General features: G+C 52.1%; 7 protein-coding genes and 1 non-coding gene across 8 annotated transcripts; 3 read left to right on the top strand and 5 right to left on the bottom strand.

Moving 5' to 3' along the window:
* The first annotated feature begins 201 nt into the window (after nt 1-201).
* On the top strand, nt 202-4,003 carry QC763_500750 (uncharacterized protein). Its single transcript, XM_062912676.1, has 3 exons — nt 202-733; nt 803-2,878; nt 2,935-4,003. Exons 1-3 carry the CDS (start codon nt 287-289, stop codon nt 3,796-3,798), a joined length of 3,387 nt encoding a protein of 1,128 aa, XP_062763987.1. The 5' UTR covers nt 202-286; the 3' UTR covers nt 3,799-4,003.
* An 811-nt stretch (nt 4,004-4,814) lies between these two features.
* QC763_500760 (uncharacterized protein) lies at nt 4,815-5,185 on the bottom strand (the record flags this gene model as incomplete). The annotated part of the gene is made up of 2 exons (XM_062912677.1): nt 4,815-4,863; nt 4,923-5,185. The coding sequence occupies 2 exons, from the start codon at nt 5,183-5,185 to the stop codon at nt 4,815-4,817; spliced, it is 312 nt and encodes a 103-aa protein (XP_062763986.1).
* Nucleotides 5,186-5,777: 592 nt separating this feature from the next.
* Nucleotides 5,778-6,383, bottom strand: QC763_500770 (uncharacterized protein; the record flags this gene model as incomplete). Its single annotated transcript, XM_062912678.1, has 2 exons — nt 5,778-5,887; nt 6,128-6,383. The coding sequence occupies 2 exons, from the start codon at nt 6,381-6,383 to the stop codon at nt 5,778-5,780; spliced, it is 366 nt and encodes a 121-aa protein (XP_062763985.1).
* A 1,669-nt stretch (nt 6,384-8,052) lies between these two features.
* On the top strand, nt 8,053-8,750 carry QC763_500780 (uncharacterized protein). The gene is made up of 2 exons (XM_062912679.1): nt 8,053-8,370; nt 8,434-8,750. Exons 1-2 carry the CDS (start codon nt 8,218-8,220, stop codon nt 8,515-8,517), a joined length of 237 nt encoding a protein of 78 aa, XP_062763984.1. The 5' UTR covers nt 8,053-8,217; the 3' UTR covers nt 8,518-8,750.
* Nucleotides 8,751-10,019: 1,269 nt separating this feature from the next.
* Nucleotides 10,020-10,116, bottom strand: QC763_0081540. The gene has a single exon. It is a non-coding gene; the product is annotated as a tRNA-His (tRNA).
* A 484-nt stretch (nt 10,117-10,600) lies between these two features.
* Nucleotides 10,601-12,436, bottom strand: QC763_500790 (uncharacterized protein; the record flags this gene model as incomplete). Its single annotated transcript, XM_062912680.1, has 1 exon — nt 10,601-12,436. One exon carries the CDS (start codon nt 12,434-12,436, stop codon nt 10,601-10,603), a length of 1,836 nt encoding a protein of 611 aa, XP_062763983.1.
* A 1,664-nt stretch (nt 12,437-14,100) lies between these two features.
* Nucleotides 14,101-15,393, top strand: QC763_500800 (uncharacterized protein; the record flags this gene model as incomplete). Its single annotated transcript, XM_062912681.1, has 1 exon — nt 14,101-15,393. One exon carries the CDS (start codon nt 14,101-14,103, stop codon nt 15,391-15,393), a length of 1,293 nt encoding a protein of 430 aa, XP_062763982.1.
* A 181-nt stretch (nt 15,394-15,574) lies between these two features.
* On the bottom strand, nt 15,575-16,009 carry QC763_500805 (uncharacterized protein; the record flags this gene model as incomplete). Its single annotated transcript, XM_062912682.1, has 1 exon — nt 15,575-16,009. The coding sequence occupies one exon, from the start codon at nt 16,007-16,009 to the stop codon at nt 15,575-15,577; it is 435 nt and encodes a 144-aa protein (XP_062763981.1).
* Between the last annotated feature and the right edge of the window lie 1,075 nt (nt 16,010-17,084).

Genomic DNA, 17,084 nt, shown 5'->3' with positions numbered 1-17,084 from the left:
GGTTACTTGGATAAATAGGGGGCTCCGTAAAGGTTCTCTCTTGAGTAAAGAAGCTTGCCAGGTGCAGGAGGGGGCCTCTTGCGGTCTGGTGTTTCTAGGTAGCATGATTTTGGAAGTCGCGACTCTGGACCCTACATCATACCTACCTCCCTTGTGTACGCGACTTCCGTCAAGACAATTGTGAAAATTTTCACGTTATGTAGATTTTTGACCTCCTCTGTTTCTCTCTTCCACACCAGGTTCATACATCACCGCATCATCAGTCACATCACCCGAAACTGATTGCATGATGGCTGGTCCCCCGAACCAGAGGATCCAGTTCACCTCGACCGAGAGGCCGGTTCGCTCGCCTGGTCCTCGTGTCAGCATCCCTCACAAACCCTCCATTCCCCAGGTCATCACCGGAGAAGAGAAAGCCCGCCGAGAGCGCCAGCAGGAGAAAGAGAGAAAGGTCAATGTTGTTGAACATCTCATGTCACCCCAAGATGTCGCCACCCAGTACAGAACAATCATCAATCTCGACAAGCCGTCCGAAAGCTTTGGCCTGACCAGCCAACAGGCTGCTGCTCTTCTTCATGAGCACGGCCAAAATGTCTTGACACCTCCTAAGAAGCGTCATCCATTTCTCAAATATCTCGACTACTTGACCAGTCTCTTCAATCTTCTGTTGATCCTGGCCGGCGTGTTGGAGTACATCTTGCTCGCCATCGACTTCAAAGCCAACTTCCCCAATGTAAGTTACCCCGGTGCCTTTTCATCCAATCGTCTTTTTTCTCTGCATACTTGCTAAGCCCCTATGCAGACTTATTTGGGGGCGATCCTCATCATAGTTGCCAACATCAATGCTTTCATCGAGTTCTACCAACAAAGCAAGTCTCAGGCTCTACTCGATTCGTTCCTCAACATGATCCCGGCCAAGTGCATGTGTCTGCGCGACGGAAAGCTCTCCCAGCTCGATGCATCTGCACTGGTCCCGGGCGATGTGGTTTTCGTTCGGATGGGCGACAAGACGCCAGCCGATATTCTGGTCTTCTCGGCCTCGGATTGCAAAGTCGACAACTCATCCCTTACAGGTGAGTCCGAGCCGCAGGATCGGACGACGGACAATGACATGAAAAATCCGTTGGAAGCACACAACTTGATGTTCAACAGCACTCTTTGCGTCTCGGGCGAAGCATTCGGCATCGTCATTCGGACTGGAGACAACACTGTGCTGGGGCAAATTGCTAGCCTCACGGCCGGCGAAGCAAAGGTCACCTCCCCTCTGACCGTTGAGATTGGAAATTTCGTCAAGATCATCGCCACAATTGCCATCTTTACCGCCCTGACCTTCTTCGGAGTCTCCTTCCCGGTGAACAACAACAATGTCTCTCTGGCTTTGAACTTTGCCATTGGGGTGTTCGTTGCGTGGGTACCCGAGGGTCTGCCAGCCACCGTCACCATCCTCTTGACCATTGCTGCCAAGCGCATGGCCAGTCAGAATGTTCTCGTCAAGGATCTCCAAGGAGTCGAAACGCTCGGAGCCATTACCTTGTTGGCAACCGACAAGACTGGCACGCTTACCCGAAACCAAATGACGGTCGCCAATATTTGGACTTGCGGCGCAATGTACGAAGCGGCGCGGGGTGCTCTGGTCGACCGTCGAATTGCCACCCCGGATTCGCCTGGAATTCTGGAGATTCTTCACATATCATCCCTGTGCACCCGAGCAAAGTTTGACAGAACAGATGTGCCGATCTATCAGAGGGAAATTCTAGGTGACGCCACAGAGTCCGGACTGATACGATATGCCAGTGACCAACTTCTGGGGTTTGACAACTTGGCCGAGAAGTACCCAAAAGTCTTCGAAATCCCCTTCAGTTCAGAGACAAAGTGGCACATGAGCATCCACAAGAAGGCTCACAGCAATGGTGCATTGACTCTGTACATCAAGGGAGCGCCTGAGCGGGTTTGGCGTCTTTGCAATCGCCTTCTTGTCCAAGGGGATGGCAGCAATGCTCTTCTGACTGACGACCACAAAGGGGCCTACGATGATATCTACGAAGACATGGCTTCTCGTGGCCACCGCGTCTTGGGATTTGCAATGCTCGAGCTTCCTGGCGACCAATATCCCGAGGACTTTGCCTTTGACAAGAAAGCCAAGAGCTACCCTCTTGGGGACTTTGTGTTTGTCGGTTTGGCGTCTCTTCAAGATCCCCCCAAGCACGGAGTCCGCGAAGCGATTGGCAGTTGCCGGGCTGCCGGCGTCAAGGTCATCATGGTTACCGGAGACCATCCCCTCACTGCGGAAGCAATTGCGCGGAAGATCAACCTCATGCTCGGCGAGACCCGGGAGAGGGTTGCTAAGCGAACCGAGCGACTGATCGAACAAGTCCAAGAACACGAGTACAATGCTGTTGTTATCCACGGCGAGCAGATCGACGGACTCTCAGACCAACAGTGGAACGACATCTTCTGGAAGGACGAAATCATTTTCGCACGCACCAGCCCCAAGCACAAACTGGAGATTGTTCGCCGGGCTCAAGAGATGGGCCACATCGTTGGTGTCACTGGCGACGGTGTGAATGATTCACCCGCTCTGAAGAAGGCTGACCTGGGCATTGCGATGAACAAGTCCGGTTCCGATGTTTCAAAGGAAGCAGCTTCCATGATTCTTCTTGATGACAATTTTGCCAGCACTGTACGTGGTATTCAGGAGGGCCGACTGATCTTTATCAATTTGAAGAAGTCCATCAAGTACACCATCAGCCATTCCATGCCGGAGGTCATTCCCAACTTGCTCTACGTCATTGTTCCGATTCCGCTTCCCCTTACCGCGATTCTGATCCTTGTCATTGACCTGGGGTTTGAGCTTATTGCGGCGCTATCATTCGCCTGGGTAGGTCAACGACTTTCTCTATCACATTTTGCAGCCGCTGACTTTTTGATCACCAGGATCCCCCCGAGACCAGCGAGGGTTTGATGAAGCTACCACCTCGGAAACCTGTCACCCCAGAGTCCGCCGAGAGATTTCGCCGCCGCCAGATTCGTCGCACCGGGGGTCGATGGGACCAGGAGGCCAATGTGGTCATACTGCCTCCCGAAAACCGCAGCAAGTTCAAGACTCTACTTCACAATACCGGTCACATCTTCACCAAACAGTACTGGGCCGACAAGTTTGAGGGTGGCGATGCCGAAGTCTTGGTCGACGGGCCTCTGTTGTCCTGGGCTTATCTCGAGATCGGAATCATCGAGGCCGTTGGCGCCATGTTTTCGTTCTTTTTCGTTCTTCACATGCGCGGTATCTCTATGCGTGATGCATATCTCATGCAAAAGGGCGCTGGAGCTCCGACAAACTACTGGACCAAGGACGCGGCGCCGTACAAGGGAATCGATGGCCAGACCCAGTACGACATCCTGGCCGAAGCACAGTCGATGTACTACTGGGCTATCATGACGATGCAGATGTTCAACCTTTTTGCATGCAAGACTCGTTATACTCTGCCCTTTGGTCGATACATGTTCGCCAACCGGGTCACCTTTTACTGCATTCTTGCCGGCGCTGCGCTCGCTGCCTTTATCATCTACACGCCCGGTGTTGAAATTGTCTTTGGCACCACCCGCAACTTGCTGCCCCTGTACTGGCTCATCCCTATGGCATTTGGCTGTTTGTTGATCGCCTACGCTGCTGTGCGTATGCTGATTACGCGCCACACCAATCCCACCAAGTGGAATCCGGAGATTGCTGGATTGCAGATGCACCCAACCATGTGGTCACAGAGATCTGGTAGCAGACGTGGGAGCAGGGGTGGCGAGTGATGGGAGGACAGATTTTGATGTGGCATGATTGAAAGGACGAGAAAGAAAAGATGTGGAAATGTACAACGGCCTCCAAGTGTTAGGTGCATGTATAACTTGTCAGATATTGTATAAGCGTTGCAAGATCAGGTTGTTGAGCAGCGATTGAAGTCTCCCGAAGCGATCAATAGACTTCCTGCTCTTTGGAACTGGGACTGTTTAGCATGTGTGGCGTTTGTGTGACAGGTTGGTTGTGATGAAATTGATGGTGTCTATTCGGCAAAACTATACTTTGTGACCCTGATGTATGTTGAACAGTCTTGTTATTTCCCCACAATGGCCCACGAGATTGCAAAGCCACACGAGAGGTGCCTCGGTTGCCATCAAGATTGCCTAGATTGCGAAGCACCACCCCAATCCCACAGCGTCAGCCAACGGTTGCATGATGGCGATGCCGGTGCCGGCACCGAGACACCTGACGATACTGCATGCCCCTTGAGTTGTGGCTGACTTCTCGACGTTCATGTCTGTCAGGAGGGTGATTGTCATCTCGGGAACATGGTAAAGTTAGTCAGGATGGGGCGGGGGGTAGGGGGTAGAGGGTGGAATTGTACGAACTGTGTGAAAGTGCTTGCTGTCGTTATCCCTGTGAGGAATTGCATGGGGATCATGCCGGAGATGTGCTGGGTTTGTTTATTTTGGTGTCGACACCTAGGTGGGTAAGGAAGGGATGGGCGTAAGGGGGTAAGGGTGGGGGGCTGATTACGGCGTTTGTCACTAGTACTAGGCCGTAGCCTAGGGTGCCGAGGGAGCTGATGAGGATGAGGAGGTAGATGCCGCGGAGGCGGGTTTTTTTCGAGGGGGAAGAGGTCGTTTTCGTTGGTGGTGGGTTGGAATTTCGAGATGGTGTGGCGGTAGTTCCAATCGAGGAATTTGCCTGTTGAGTAGTGGATGTTAACAGGGGGTAGGTGGGGGGTGTTGGTGGGAGGATGAAAACATGCCGGTTGAGAAAGACGCCGACAAAGCGGCCCCTGTCTTTAGATTCTGTGATATCGGCGATAACTCCGTATGTAATTGCTACCAGTGCTGTTGTCTGTCAATATCTTGACCAAGCCAGAGCCATGAACATGGGTGTAAGAACCTACCTGATGCACCAGCACTCTGGAGCATACGAAGTACCAGGAGAGCGGCGTATGATGTTTGGAGGGCAATCTCCCGCGTTGGCAGAGATCATTAGGACGAACAAAACCATGAATGCAGGGGCGATCGCCGCCACGATGAGATACGTCGTCACGCTCAGGTTGACTAACGCAACGGACACTCCAAGATCGTGGGCGACGGGCACCAATGCGGGATAGTAGATGTAGCTGCTCATTGTTGAGAACGTGGCCGAGAATGATGCGGACATGTTGATCCATAACTTTTAACCTTTGGTGAAAACATAGTAAGGGGCCTCGGTGGCCATTGGAGTAGCCTCCTCAGTTACTTCCGCGTTCTTCTCAGGGTCGGAAAGTATTCCATCTTTGGGTGTTGAACTCCCAGTGACAAGAATATCTTCATCTTTTGGCCTCATTCGGTTTTAGGTAACGGATGCTGAAAAGTGGAAGTCTGTGTGGATTGTTGACAAGAAAAAGTACGCCGAGAAGTTGTGTGACCATCAACAGCGGGGGCGTGTTGGACATGCATGTTATATGCGGAATCCAAATATCTGAACCGATCGGGGAGAGGCCGGAGCTCATGCCATTGGATTTGCCTGATGCAAGAGACACAAAAAACACTGACCGCCTCCCGCAATGTGTAATCGAGGCAAAGTGAGTTCCTAATGATAACATCTGGTCTTCGCTTGACATCGTTAGGAAGTGTTCGAGATTGTTTCTTGTCCAAATGATAGGTACGTACTCTGGATAAAATGTTTGGCCATTTTAACCTTGTATTAACTGGGTCTGGTTCTGCGATCCTTAGTACGTCTGGTTCGTTTTGTGGCCCGTCTTAATACAGTGCTAAGTAGCTAGGACCTTGAGATCATCCGTGACACTTTCAATCTTTACCTCGAAGCTCTTCTTGCCGTCTTGAGCAACTTTCCTTTCCTTCTCCTCTGCGTTCACTCTATCTACAAGCATCTTCATGTTGCCCGGAAAACTAAAAGAGTGTATGGCAGTCAGTGGCTTTGTCTTGGCAAACAACAAGTCACAGGTTCTAGCTTACATATCTCGGAGTTTGGCTTCGTTGGGATAAACGCTTGCAAAACAAACTTGATGTCGAATTATGTACATGATGTTGCGACTGTCGAAGTCTTCCTCGGGCTCCGATATAGGCACCTTCTTCTAATATTCCTTGAAGAAGGCCTTACCCAGCAGGTATCTAGGGTTACGGAAAAGGCCGAGTTCAAGCTCGCTGTGCGCCCACAGAGCATTGACGTCAAATACCAGGGGCGATTCGTTGTCGAGTCGATATTTGACGTTACCAGGCCATAGATCGGTATGGCAAAGTGCTGGGTCAATGGATCGACCACCGCTTTCCAGCGGGCGCAGGTAACGGGGGAGGACTTTGGGCACAAAATCCTCCTTGAGCTTGGCCTCCTCCTCGCTGTAGGGTCCACGACTCATCTCTTCCCGCTCCAGTATGAACTTGTGTGTTTGGTCCACCAGACCTCCCACGACTCCTCCCAGTCATTTTGCTGCTTCAAGTTCGCAAAGCGCGTCATGACTGTACAAGAACATCGCCGCTCGCATCGATACAATGTACTTCTTGGGCACCCTCACATAGACGCTCAAATTCGGCTGTCTACCTCAAGTCCTATCTCGCCCTATCTATTCCAACAGGCGCCGAAGCATATGTCAAGGAGCTGCTTCCAGACTCGGACACTGTCACCTTAAGATGCCTCGCGTTATGTCTTTGCTACCGGTTACCTGCGGTTACGTGTCTAACTTGTGAGAACAGGATATCAACGATAATCTCCGTCACGTATCCAAAGATATCCAACTGTGGTAATTTTTGGAAGGGACACCAACAGCTGATGTAATGATTGTGGATAAAACATCTGCTGTGATTGGTACGGAACTTGTTCATTACTATGAGCTGACCATGGACAGAAGGGCTAACCGGATGTGCAGGGCTACCGAACGAGAGAGCTGAACATCCCCCAGCTGATCAGCGACATCTCTGCAAATTTACGAGCAACTCGGACTCTTGTTACATAATTCTCCGTGATAGCTTCAAGACCACCATCGAGCTAGTTGACAAAGACTGTTAGTAGCCCGGTTCATTCTGCTCATCATTGCCTGACTAACCTCGGCCACAGATAATCTCCGAAGAAGTGCACCAATGAAGGCGACTGCCCGGGCTCTCGACGTTGCAACATCCGGAAACCGACCTCCTGAGGGTGCAAGATCAATGCCATCCAGGAACCTGCTGCTGTCCTGGTTAGAAAGAATATGACTGACGACAACTCTACCGACCCTGAAGACCCCGAGCCTGTTGCCCCTGCCGAGTCAGCTGATGCATCACTTTTTTGACGAAGGCAATGCTATCACTGTGATCACACCTGTCGGTGATGACAAGTTGGTTTTTTGCGGCCGGGAAGATGGCACGGTTCTTGTACATGAGATCAAGACTAGGAAACAAGTTACGGAACTGAAAGTGCACTCGGCACCTATTCAGCAGATTGAGTGGAACTCGGCCACACGTCTTCTAGTCATCATGGATGCTTCAAGCCGGTGCAGAGCCACTCGCTTACCAGTCAAACTCCAGGGCCCCGTTTTCACCCCTCGCGAACACATGTCATTTTCAACAGAAGAACCACCCTGGCTGTCTCGCAAATCTTGACTAGACCCGACGGACATGCTGATGCCGTCTCACGGGCTTCGTCTCTCGAAGGAATCAAGGAGATCATCGGACTTACACGCTCCACCGTGATCTTTTCACACTCGCAGCGGTTGGATATGCTCGCTGAACTTGAAGACATCCCTGAAGTCAAGCCGTACGCAAGCCACCTTTATCTTCCTCCTTTCTGGCGCGTTCACGGGGACTTCTTGCTCAAGATGGTGGTCAAGGACACGGTGACGGTTGCCTATCGGGATGATTTAATCGTCATGCATGGCTTTCTTAAACTTTAAACATAGGCAAAACTTGACATAGAATAAAATAGAATTCTGTTGGTTACCGTCTGACAGACGATTACAGTCGACAATTGAACGTATCTAGTATAGATAGAACTTAATCAGGGGGCCCCCGATTGGAGAGTTTATCATGTGTCATGAAAACAACCCACGTCACAAAAAGCAGCGCCCATGAAAGCATTTGTGACGTCACCATCTCCCTCTCCAAATATTGTGCGAATCTTCAAACAGAACAACCTCAACCACCATGCAGAGAAGCCCGTTCTAATCTGAAGTGTGACATATCCATCGAACCTCGTCTCTGTACAAAAGCCAATTCAAGATGCCGACCCTCAAAGACAAGAACGGCGAACCGATTCACGAAGGAGACCATGTTTTTGCCCGCTCGCGAGGCGGCAGACATGAGGGGGAGGTGGAGAAGGTTGTGACGACGGAGAAGGAGGCGGAGAAGGAAGGGGTGAAACACCCTCCTAAGGTATGTTGAGCCGGTATACAGAGGTGGATAAATGGAATAAGGCTGATGATTTGTCTGTGACAGGTGCTGTTTACGGATCAGCACGGACATCATGTGCAGCATAATCCTGAGGCGTTGCAGCATGGAGTGTATAAGAAGGCTGAGTAGGAGGTGGATTGCGGCAATCTTTATTGGGAATCGTCAAGGAATGGAAAGGAGGAGGATGGGAGCAAGTTGTTGCGTGGAAAGGGCAGAGTTGAGAAATCACCGGCGGTCCGGGTTGGTTGCTGGACAGGGTGTGACACGTTCAGGGAACTCAAATAAAATGCCTCTCGAATATCGTGTTCTGGATCATAAGTCATAATTCTGGTAAAGTACAAAAAGGAGGTCATCAAGTCACCAGTGCCCGTTCCTGTCCCGTATTTAAGACTCTCCCGCGCCTCCAGAATCTGGAGCCATGCTTGTACCAACGAAAACAAACAACACCGCAGCGTAAGCCGCCGTTGCTGCCAGCACGTCTTTACCGCCCAGTCCCTTTCGTCCAATGGCAAGGACGAGGATGAACAATACCGTGGCAACTGAGACGGTGACCAGGCTCGTGTTCCTGTCCGGTTTCAAGACCATCAGAATCATGGGTGCGATTACTGCAATGCCTCCTTGTTCTGCCTCTCAAACCGCACTTTTCTGTTCAATTCTCGAAAGCTGGCGCGAAACGACCCGGATCTAAGTTCTTCCAATTCACTTATGTTTGGTACAGGCCTGTGACTGTCAGGGAGAACAATCCTTTCGCGTCATTCCGTATCAACTATCGACCTCATTTGTTGCATGAATCGACGGCCTCTCGATCCAAGGGATTCAAGAACTCTATCGACAATCTTTTGAAAGCGGGATTGCATCAATGGGTCGATCAATGATATCGTCTCATGGGATTAGGTTTCAGAGTTACGGATGGCATCAGCTATCAAGGGCACATCGATTAGAGTCAAGAAGTACTCGTCAATATGACAAAATAAATGAAAGATTAGGTCCCTTATCGACTGAGAAGTGACTCCATTCTTGAATTCAAAGTCTCGCCGCCATGTAAGATGGTACGCCGTTGTCGAATCGTCCCTCGGCTCTGAGATCGATTTTGCTCGCACATCTCTGTAACCGTGGCTATCATCTCCACTCGAAGACGCAGAATTACTTTTTTTGCAGTGGGAGGAAGCTCATGACCAGAAAGCGTTGAGTCTCCCGGCTCAACGGCGTCAGCGCTTTGTTGGTTTTGACGATGTAGGCAAGCGTCTCATAGTCATCACGCAACTCCATGATGTCGACTGGGTGACATACAAAACCTAGGGTGACAAGCAAATGTTTTTGTAGAAGATGACGAGTAGGCTCACTCTTTTCTTTGCTTCTAAAAGCAACATTGCGGCCGAGGTGCAGCCAAGGCAACACAGGCGCTGCCGTCCACTCGACGTCGTCAGCGCTTCAGCATGGATTTGCGACCGAGTAGTTCTGTGAACGGGAGACCTGTTAGTGTGGGAAAGAGCTATCTCGAATATTAACGGGTAATCTTGTGCTTGGTGAAGGTGAAGAAAAACAGCCCTTGAAGCGAATGGAGAGGCAGCTTGTGGTTATTGTCATGTATTGAAAATTCACACCTTTTTCCCATCCAATAATACCTCACCGGGTGACTAGTCTAGTGGTCAGGACGCTTCGTTGTGGTTGTTCTCAGAACATCACATACGATCCGAAGAAACCCCGGTTCGATTCCGGGGTCGCCCATATCTTTTGCCTTTCTGCACTACCTCCAACACCTACGTCAAAACTGTCAGGAAGATGATGTTCCAACATTTTTCCCTTTTCTTTGCTTCTGAGCCCGCACATCTTCTCCATCCACTCAGACGTAATATGCCAGGATGACTGTAAGTTAACCAGGGCAGCCCAATGCTCATGAACTGACTCTCTTACAGGGGTACTGCCCGCTTCTGTGCAACGCTACTCTGATGATCTCAACATGCTGCAACGACATTCTTTGCATAAAGCTCATGATACAATCTGAATTGCTTCAAGTGAATCTAACAGGCTGCTCCTTAAGCGAAGGTATCTAGGCAGGGTATCTGTTCTTCGCAATATTCTTAATCAACTGACCCCCCCAATGCTAATGCTACAATGTAATAACACCCCAGTAATGATACAGCAAGTATATGCAAAATGAAAGAAATGAACAAAATAAAGGTTCACTCCTCCAATGAATGAACAGACCCGATCAAGCTTCGACAGCCCTCTGATTCCCCCCCTTCTCCCACAACCCACTAATCTTCTTCTTCAACCCCATCCTCTGCAGAAGCGGCACCTTCCCCTTCACATTCCCCGGGCTAACCTCCCCGCTCGAAGTCCCACCACTCTGACCAAGAGGCGAAGGCGAGTAAAGCGACACAGGCAGCGCACAGGGCGGCACATTTCCCAACTGCAACGGCGCCGGTCTCCGCTGAGACAACGTGTTGGGCGATGGCAACCCAAGATCAGTCTGATAGGGCGCTTGGCCGTTCTGTTTCTGCAACGTCCGTCTCTTCGGTTCTTGCTGGATGGGGTTGGGGGTTGTCTGCCTTGGTGGAGGGGAATTAGGTGGGATGGGCAGCTGTCCCTGGTGGCCGCTGCGGTACCCGCTGTCGGCTGATTCCCTTCTGCTTTGGACACCAGCGAGCGGGAGGTTAGGCTCGGAGTGGTTGGCCAGGATGGACATGTGTTGCTCTCTTGCGGCGGCCCATTTTCTGCCTTCGGCGACTTGGTCTTCGAAGCGGCGGGAGGTTTTGCTTTGGTTGCTTCGGAGGGAGGAGGCATCGTCGTTGCTGGTGTAGCTGTTGTAGCGGGGAAAGACAGGGGAGAGGGGGCTGGCGGGCATGGGAGGGCGGGTCTCGCTGCCGCGGCGGGAGATGGGGGAGGAGTTATTGCTGCGGCTGGGAGGTGGTGGGAATCGGAAGTCAGATTCGGATTCGGGGGAGATGCCGACCCTGGATGATCGGGTGGTGCGGTTTGTTCCTGAGCGGGTGATGTTTGAGGTCGTGATGTGAAGGCCGCTGGCTTGGAGCTGGTCTTCGTCCTCTCCTGAGGCAACGTGCTCGTCGATGCGACCCATAGGGCCTTCGTCTGTGGATTTGCGGATGCTGCGGGTGGTGGTCCTCCTGACGCTGGATCGCCTTGGGCCAAATGGAAGAGGTTCGGATGGATGCTCAGGGGAACTGTCGCTTGAGCCCAGCGCTGTGTTGGGTGATAATGCTGTGTCAATTCTTGCCGTGAGTGTATCAGGCGGTGTTGGCCTGCCTTCACTCTTGGCACGGCTCACGGGGGATCTCTTGTTCATGTCTGGACTGGAGGGCAAGCCGATCATGCCAGTCCTAGCAGGAATATGTACTGTGGTCTTGGGTCGTGGCTGACGACCACGTGGTTCCTCCTCCTGTGCTTCCGCATGCTCGGGAATCTCAGCCGGTGGTGGCAACTGCCTGTCACCGCTTTGGCGCAGGGTGGACGCACGACGAGGCATCAAGTTGAGGTCTGCTGAGCTTACACGCCGGTGTGAGTGAGCCACGGAGCTCCTCCGCCTATCCTGACTTCCACTCCTATCCGCCTTCTTGAGTCCATCCGATGTCCTGGGTCGAGCTGGAATGGTACCAGAAGACTCCGAGTTGACAGATTCCGTTGGTGAAACAGCCCTTGACTCCCGTCTTTTCTTCTCTGGAAGCTCCTCAAAGTCCCTTCCGAATGTGTCGGTCTTGGGTGTTCTGTTGGACCGGCTCACACTTGTCCCTCGTCGTGAAGCTGTGCGAGACCTTCCCCGGCGAGCGGGCTGGTCATGGGGTTGCTCGACTGGGACCTTGGCGACGACAAATTCAAACTCGTGTTGTTCAATGGCGATGGGGCCGTGGACAGGACATGAGAGAACGTTGCCGGACAGCTTGCGGATAGCGTCGACCTCGACAGACAACTCCGGTGGGCAGTACTTGCCACCCGTCTCGATGGCCTTGCTGCACTTCATCCACTGGATGTAGAAATGCTGCTCATCTTGCTTGCAGCCGGTGTATGGCGTGTAGTCGTAGGTACACATCTTGACGAGAAGCTTGTGGCAACGAAGCCGGACAACAAAAGAGAAGACACGCTCAAGATCAACTGATGTTGAGGTTGGAATTGGATCAACAGGAACCTTGTCCTTCCATGCATGGGCTCAATCACACCTTATACAGGACGCTCGGGCCTGAGCCAGATCGAGGTCTCAATCCCTCAACTCCCTCAGCATGGCGGTGGCATGGAAAAGTGTGGAGGCGGTGGAGTGTAGATGTGCAGAAAGTGCAGAAGCTTCCGTGATGCCAAGCTGACAAGACTCTTGCTATCATGCGAGAAATTCTCATCACGGAGCCATCTCTTGCGAATCGCATCTCACCGACGGAACTGCTGGGGGTGAAATGGAGTTATTATCTGGGGTCCAGCACCGTCCGATGCCCAGATGTCCACAGGTGTAAAAATAGGTGTGCTTGCCGCCCTTGGCATGTCCGTCACGATGAACATCTTGTGATTGGTCCGAATTTGTGACTTGGTGGTTGGTCCGGCAGCTTGCCCCAGACGTCGGTCGAGGTCGTCTTGGCGGATGCAACCAAGAGGCTGGAAGGAGCGCGACATCACCGGGGGCCATGCTGTGAGGCGCTAATAGTCGCCCATCTGCCATGCGTGACGGCACCAAAAGAGAACGAGTCCGCCATCTCTGTGGGGAAATATCTGCCCGACTTGTGGATTTCGAGCTGATGGAGGTGGTGATAGGAGAAAACGATCCTGAGCGATCCCAGAAACTGGAATTATCTGGTAAATATAGAAATTTGGACGTCGGTAGTTGACTGACCGCCATGTGGTGATGCTACATCCACCGGAATCACACTCATCACGTCCTCCGTTGTGATCACGATTGTGACGATGAGATGAACTCAAGTTATCCCACAATCCCCCGTCCGTCACGGTCCACTACCTTGGTTCAAGTGGGTGGTGCTGTGTCAGCGGCACCATAAAGCCTCAGAGATAGAAACTCCGGGACCTATCCTCGACTTCATCCTTTGGCGCATGCGTCACGAGTCAAGTCTGTTCTTGACATGCGGGCGCCGGCGGGCAACCACCAGATCACCATGCCGCACGGCACGACATGTAGTACAATGCAGATAGGCGAGCTAGGCGCAAGGAATATTGGAGAAGGCTCGGTGTAAATGAACAATAGCCGCCGTCTCAGAGCAACTCGAGCCGAAGAAGAATGGAATCTTTCTGGAAGAACCGCCTGGATGGCGCAGTGTACTGAGAGGGGAAAAGATAGTCAGGGCGAGCTTCTGCTACGAGTGGTAACGTACCAACGAAGTGACGTTCATGGCGCCGGGCTTCTGTCACTCAAGGCTTTCTTGCTAGCGTGGTTGTTTGCTTTGGAATTCGTTCAGATAGAGTTTGACTTTTGTCGTTCCCATGGAATCAAACCGCCACGCAAGACGTTGTCGACGCAAACAAAGCACCGGAGTCTTGTCCAACACCTCCACCGGAATGCGAGAAAGCTGCGCAAGCCCGCTCAACGTGAAGTCCCCGAAACCTTCACCTTCACCTTTGTCCACCACCATCACCTCCGTGATGGCCCAGCAGGCAGATCCTCCTCCTTCCTTTCCAACAGCCACGCGCTTAGCACACGGCGCCTACCTGCATATCCCCCCCCTTCCCCTCTCCTCAACTTGAAAGTCGAAGAACACAATGGCCAGAATCTCGGCAGAACACATTCAAGAAATCCTCGAATCCGAAGCCCGTCTCCACGTCCAATCAAAGAGACAGCACCGCGCCTCGTTTGGACACTTTGAACGCACCGGCGCCAACGAGCAAAGACACAAACACCGTGACCGATCCAAGTACCGCCGCTCCGAGGAGATCACCCGGGTCCCCGAGCCCAGCCCTCCCACCGCCGCACTCCCGCTCATAATCGACGATGACGACCCCATCCTCGACTTCCCCCCAGAAAGGTGGATTGCCTCCATGATAGGCAACACGGGCATGCTCTACCGGTTCTCAGACGACCTCGTCTACAAGTCCAACATGACCTCGCGGGAGGTTGAGCTGATGGAAGCAGCCGGCAGCCTCACCATGCGGCCGCTGAGCAGGGTAGTCTGGAAAGGCTCCCGGCCCTCAACCGGCACCAAGGCCGTAATCATGGAGGGTGGTGAGCCCTTCCGTGCTCGGAGGATTCCCATCCACAAACGGCACAAGTGTGTCGTCGAGATGTTTCTCGTTGTGGAAAACCTACACAAAAGAGGCATCGTCCACGGGAATATCAAAGAGTCAAAGTTCATCTGGGGTAACTGCAGGCCTACTTCTTTCTCTCCCGGCCAGCAGCAGCAGCAGCAGCCGGCGAAGAGGCTGAAGATGGTTGATTTTGCCGGGGCGAGGTTCATTGAAGAAAACAAGGACCGTTGGAACTCACTTCATGTGACGAATTCATATTTGACGCCAAAGAGGATGCAATGTCTTGAGCAGGGGCTGCCGTTGCCTGCGCCGACGGTGTTTGATGATTACTATGCTCTTGCTATCACCCTTTGGTCGTTTTTAACAGGAAAGACGCCGGGGAACAGGCAGTTTAACCGAAAGTATATCAAGAAGGAGGACTTGGCCGACGTGGAGGATGAGATGATCAAGGGGTGGATTCGAAAGGTTTTTACCATGGCGGGGTGCAAGATTGTGTCGGGGGCGGATTTGGAGGAGTATCTTGCTGCGAAGGCGGCGAAGAGGTCGCAGCAGGAGGAGTATCATCGGCAGAGGCATTCCACCGGTTCGAGGGGGTATGGGGAGACAGAGCATTCTTATCAGCGGCCGCCGTCGAGGAGAGAGTCATCTCGTGAGGGGTCGAGTCCGCCGGAAAGACAGCGGCCTTCTTCGCTGGGGTTGTATGAGGAGTATGAGCTATCACCTAGGATGCAGAAACAGACACGGGCCACTACCCCTGCAAGACGTCTTTCTGAGCAAGAGCCGGAGAGGGGTGGGAGGAGGCGTGGATGAGCTGCTGTGGAGAGATGCATTTTGAACTGGACAAAGGTCGTGAAAGATTTAAAATTGTATGTAGACTAAAGGGTATATTTGTACATGTACGGTGAAAAGCTCATTCATTCATTGTTTTGTTTCCCATGCCGCCATAATTCCCATCATCATGTCCCCCATTATACCCAATCGTAGTATTCCTTTAATACCCAGAAGCATGATATCTCCCCTGACTCCTGCTCCTCGACCGGCCCGCACTCGGGTAGACATACGCCTGCTGCGGAGCGACTGGGATAGCGTAACCCCTCGCGGGCTTCTCCAGTATAACAGGACGAGAAGTGGACCTTCTTCTGCTGTGGCTTCTGCTGTGATGGCGTCCGTGGTGATGGTGGTGTCGATGAGAGTGTGTAGACCTGGACCTAGACCGGCGAGGGGGAGTGTCGTCGTACCAGCCTTGTCTGTCGGGGTCAGGGCGGCGGTTGGGCTTTGTGCAGGAGCGGATGATCCACCAGAGCAGGAGGATGCCCGCGATGGTGCCGATGACAATGCCGACGATGGCGCCGGTGTCGAGGCCTCCGCCGCTGCTTCCGCTACTGTCGGTAACTACGACTTGGCGGGGTTGGAGTGTTGGTGCCATTGTTAGGCTCCCGAATTGGTTGTCTGGAGGATTGAGGGTGGCGAATAACGGGTGATCTTGCAGATCGCGTACCCGTTGATGGTAGCTGGCGGGGATTGGTGGTGGTGTGAGCTTCCAAGAAAGCTGTGAGAGCCCACAGGTTGATATCATAAAAGATGTTTGATGTGAACGGGTAGACTCAAATATATCTTGGCTGAATCTACCGCCAAGAGACCCCTCAACTGAGACTCTTCTCGTCATAGAAGCATCACCACATTCCCTGCCGGTTTGATCTGCCATTATTGCAAAAATATTGTTCCCAATGCTACCTTGATCTGAGCAGAACGTGTGGGGTGGGACCGGGCGATCCTGACGTTCTTGATGGCGAAATTTGTCTGGACATGGGAATTCTTCGCGTGGTCATTGATTCGAGTGCGAGCTTCCATTCGGTGTGGTTGGTTGAGAAAATGCAACTTCCTTCGGAGTTGGACTTTTGATCCGATGGTGGGAGAACTGACGTCATAAGCCGACTTCACTCACCAGGCACACCGAGTCAATCATCAATATTTGCAAAAGGATCACTCACGTTGAATATCTAGCTTCAGTCTCGTACTCGTGATGTGAATGCCTGGCCATCCAAATGTGTCATTTACAACTTAGGGGGGAGACAGAAACTTACCACGGCCGAGAGGAAGTGAATGATGATGATGCACTAGACGCACAAATCAAACAACCACCACCAGTCCACAACGGCACACCTTCCTGAGCAGACCTGATACGCCAAGATGAACAACGCAGAACTTGGAAGCTCCAATGCCAAATGCGACAGGGGCAATGAGCTGAGATGGACTTCTTATTATACCTGTCAGTGATACACCCAAATGACCATGACTAATCCGACAGCTCCGTCACACTTCCACACCACCATCGGTATTTCGGCACCGAAACCACCAAGCTCACGGTGAAGATGGAGATCAACTGTCACCTGTATTTTAGTTAGTAGAAGATGGTTGTGACGCAACCCCACAGACACGAGATACGCCACAAGGTGATATCAGTACCAGCATCGAAATCAAGAAAATGGAGAATCTTGGCG

This window comes from Podospora pseudopauciseta (assembly GCF_035222475.1).
Source record: "Podospora pseudopauciseta strain CBS 411.78 chromosome 5 map unlocalized CBS411.78m_5.2, whole genome shotgun sequence".
In the NCBI taxonomy this organism is placed as follows: Eukaryota; Fungi; Ascomycota; class Sordariomycetes; order Sordariales; family Podosporaceae; genus Podospora; species Podospora pseudopauciseta.
The sequence above is the reverse complement of the archived record's forward strand: the minus strand, read 5'-3'. Positions and strand labels throughout refer to the sequence as shown.

What these genes read in the sequence shown, in the direction of transcription:
- QC763_500750 (XM_062912676.1), top strand. Translation starts at nt 287, where the DNA reads ATGATGGCTGGTCCCCCGAACCAGAGGATCCAGTTCACCTCGACCGAG. An exon ending in TCAAAGCCAACTTCCCCAAT is followed by an intron (nt 734 to 802) that starts GTAAGTTACCCC and finishes GCCCCTATGCAG; the next exon opens with ACTTATTTGGGGGCGATCCT. An exon ending in CGGCGCTATCATTCGCCTGG is followed by an intron (nt 2,879 to 2,934) that starts GTAGGTCAACGA and finishes TTTGATCACCAG; the next exon opens with GATCCCCCCGAGACCAGCGA.
- QC763_500780 (XM_062912679.1), top strand. Translation starts at nt 8,218, where the DNA reads ATGCCGACCCTCAAAGACAAGAACGGCGAACCGATTCACGAAGGAGAC. An exon ending in GGGTGAAACACCCTCCTAAG is followed by an intron (nt 8,371 to 8,433) that starts GTATGTTGAGCC and finishes TGTCTGTGACAG; the next exon opens with GTGCTGTTTACGGATCAGCA.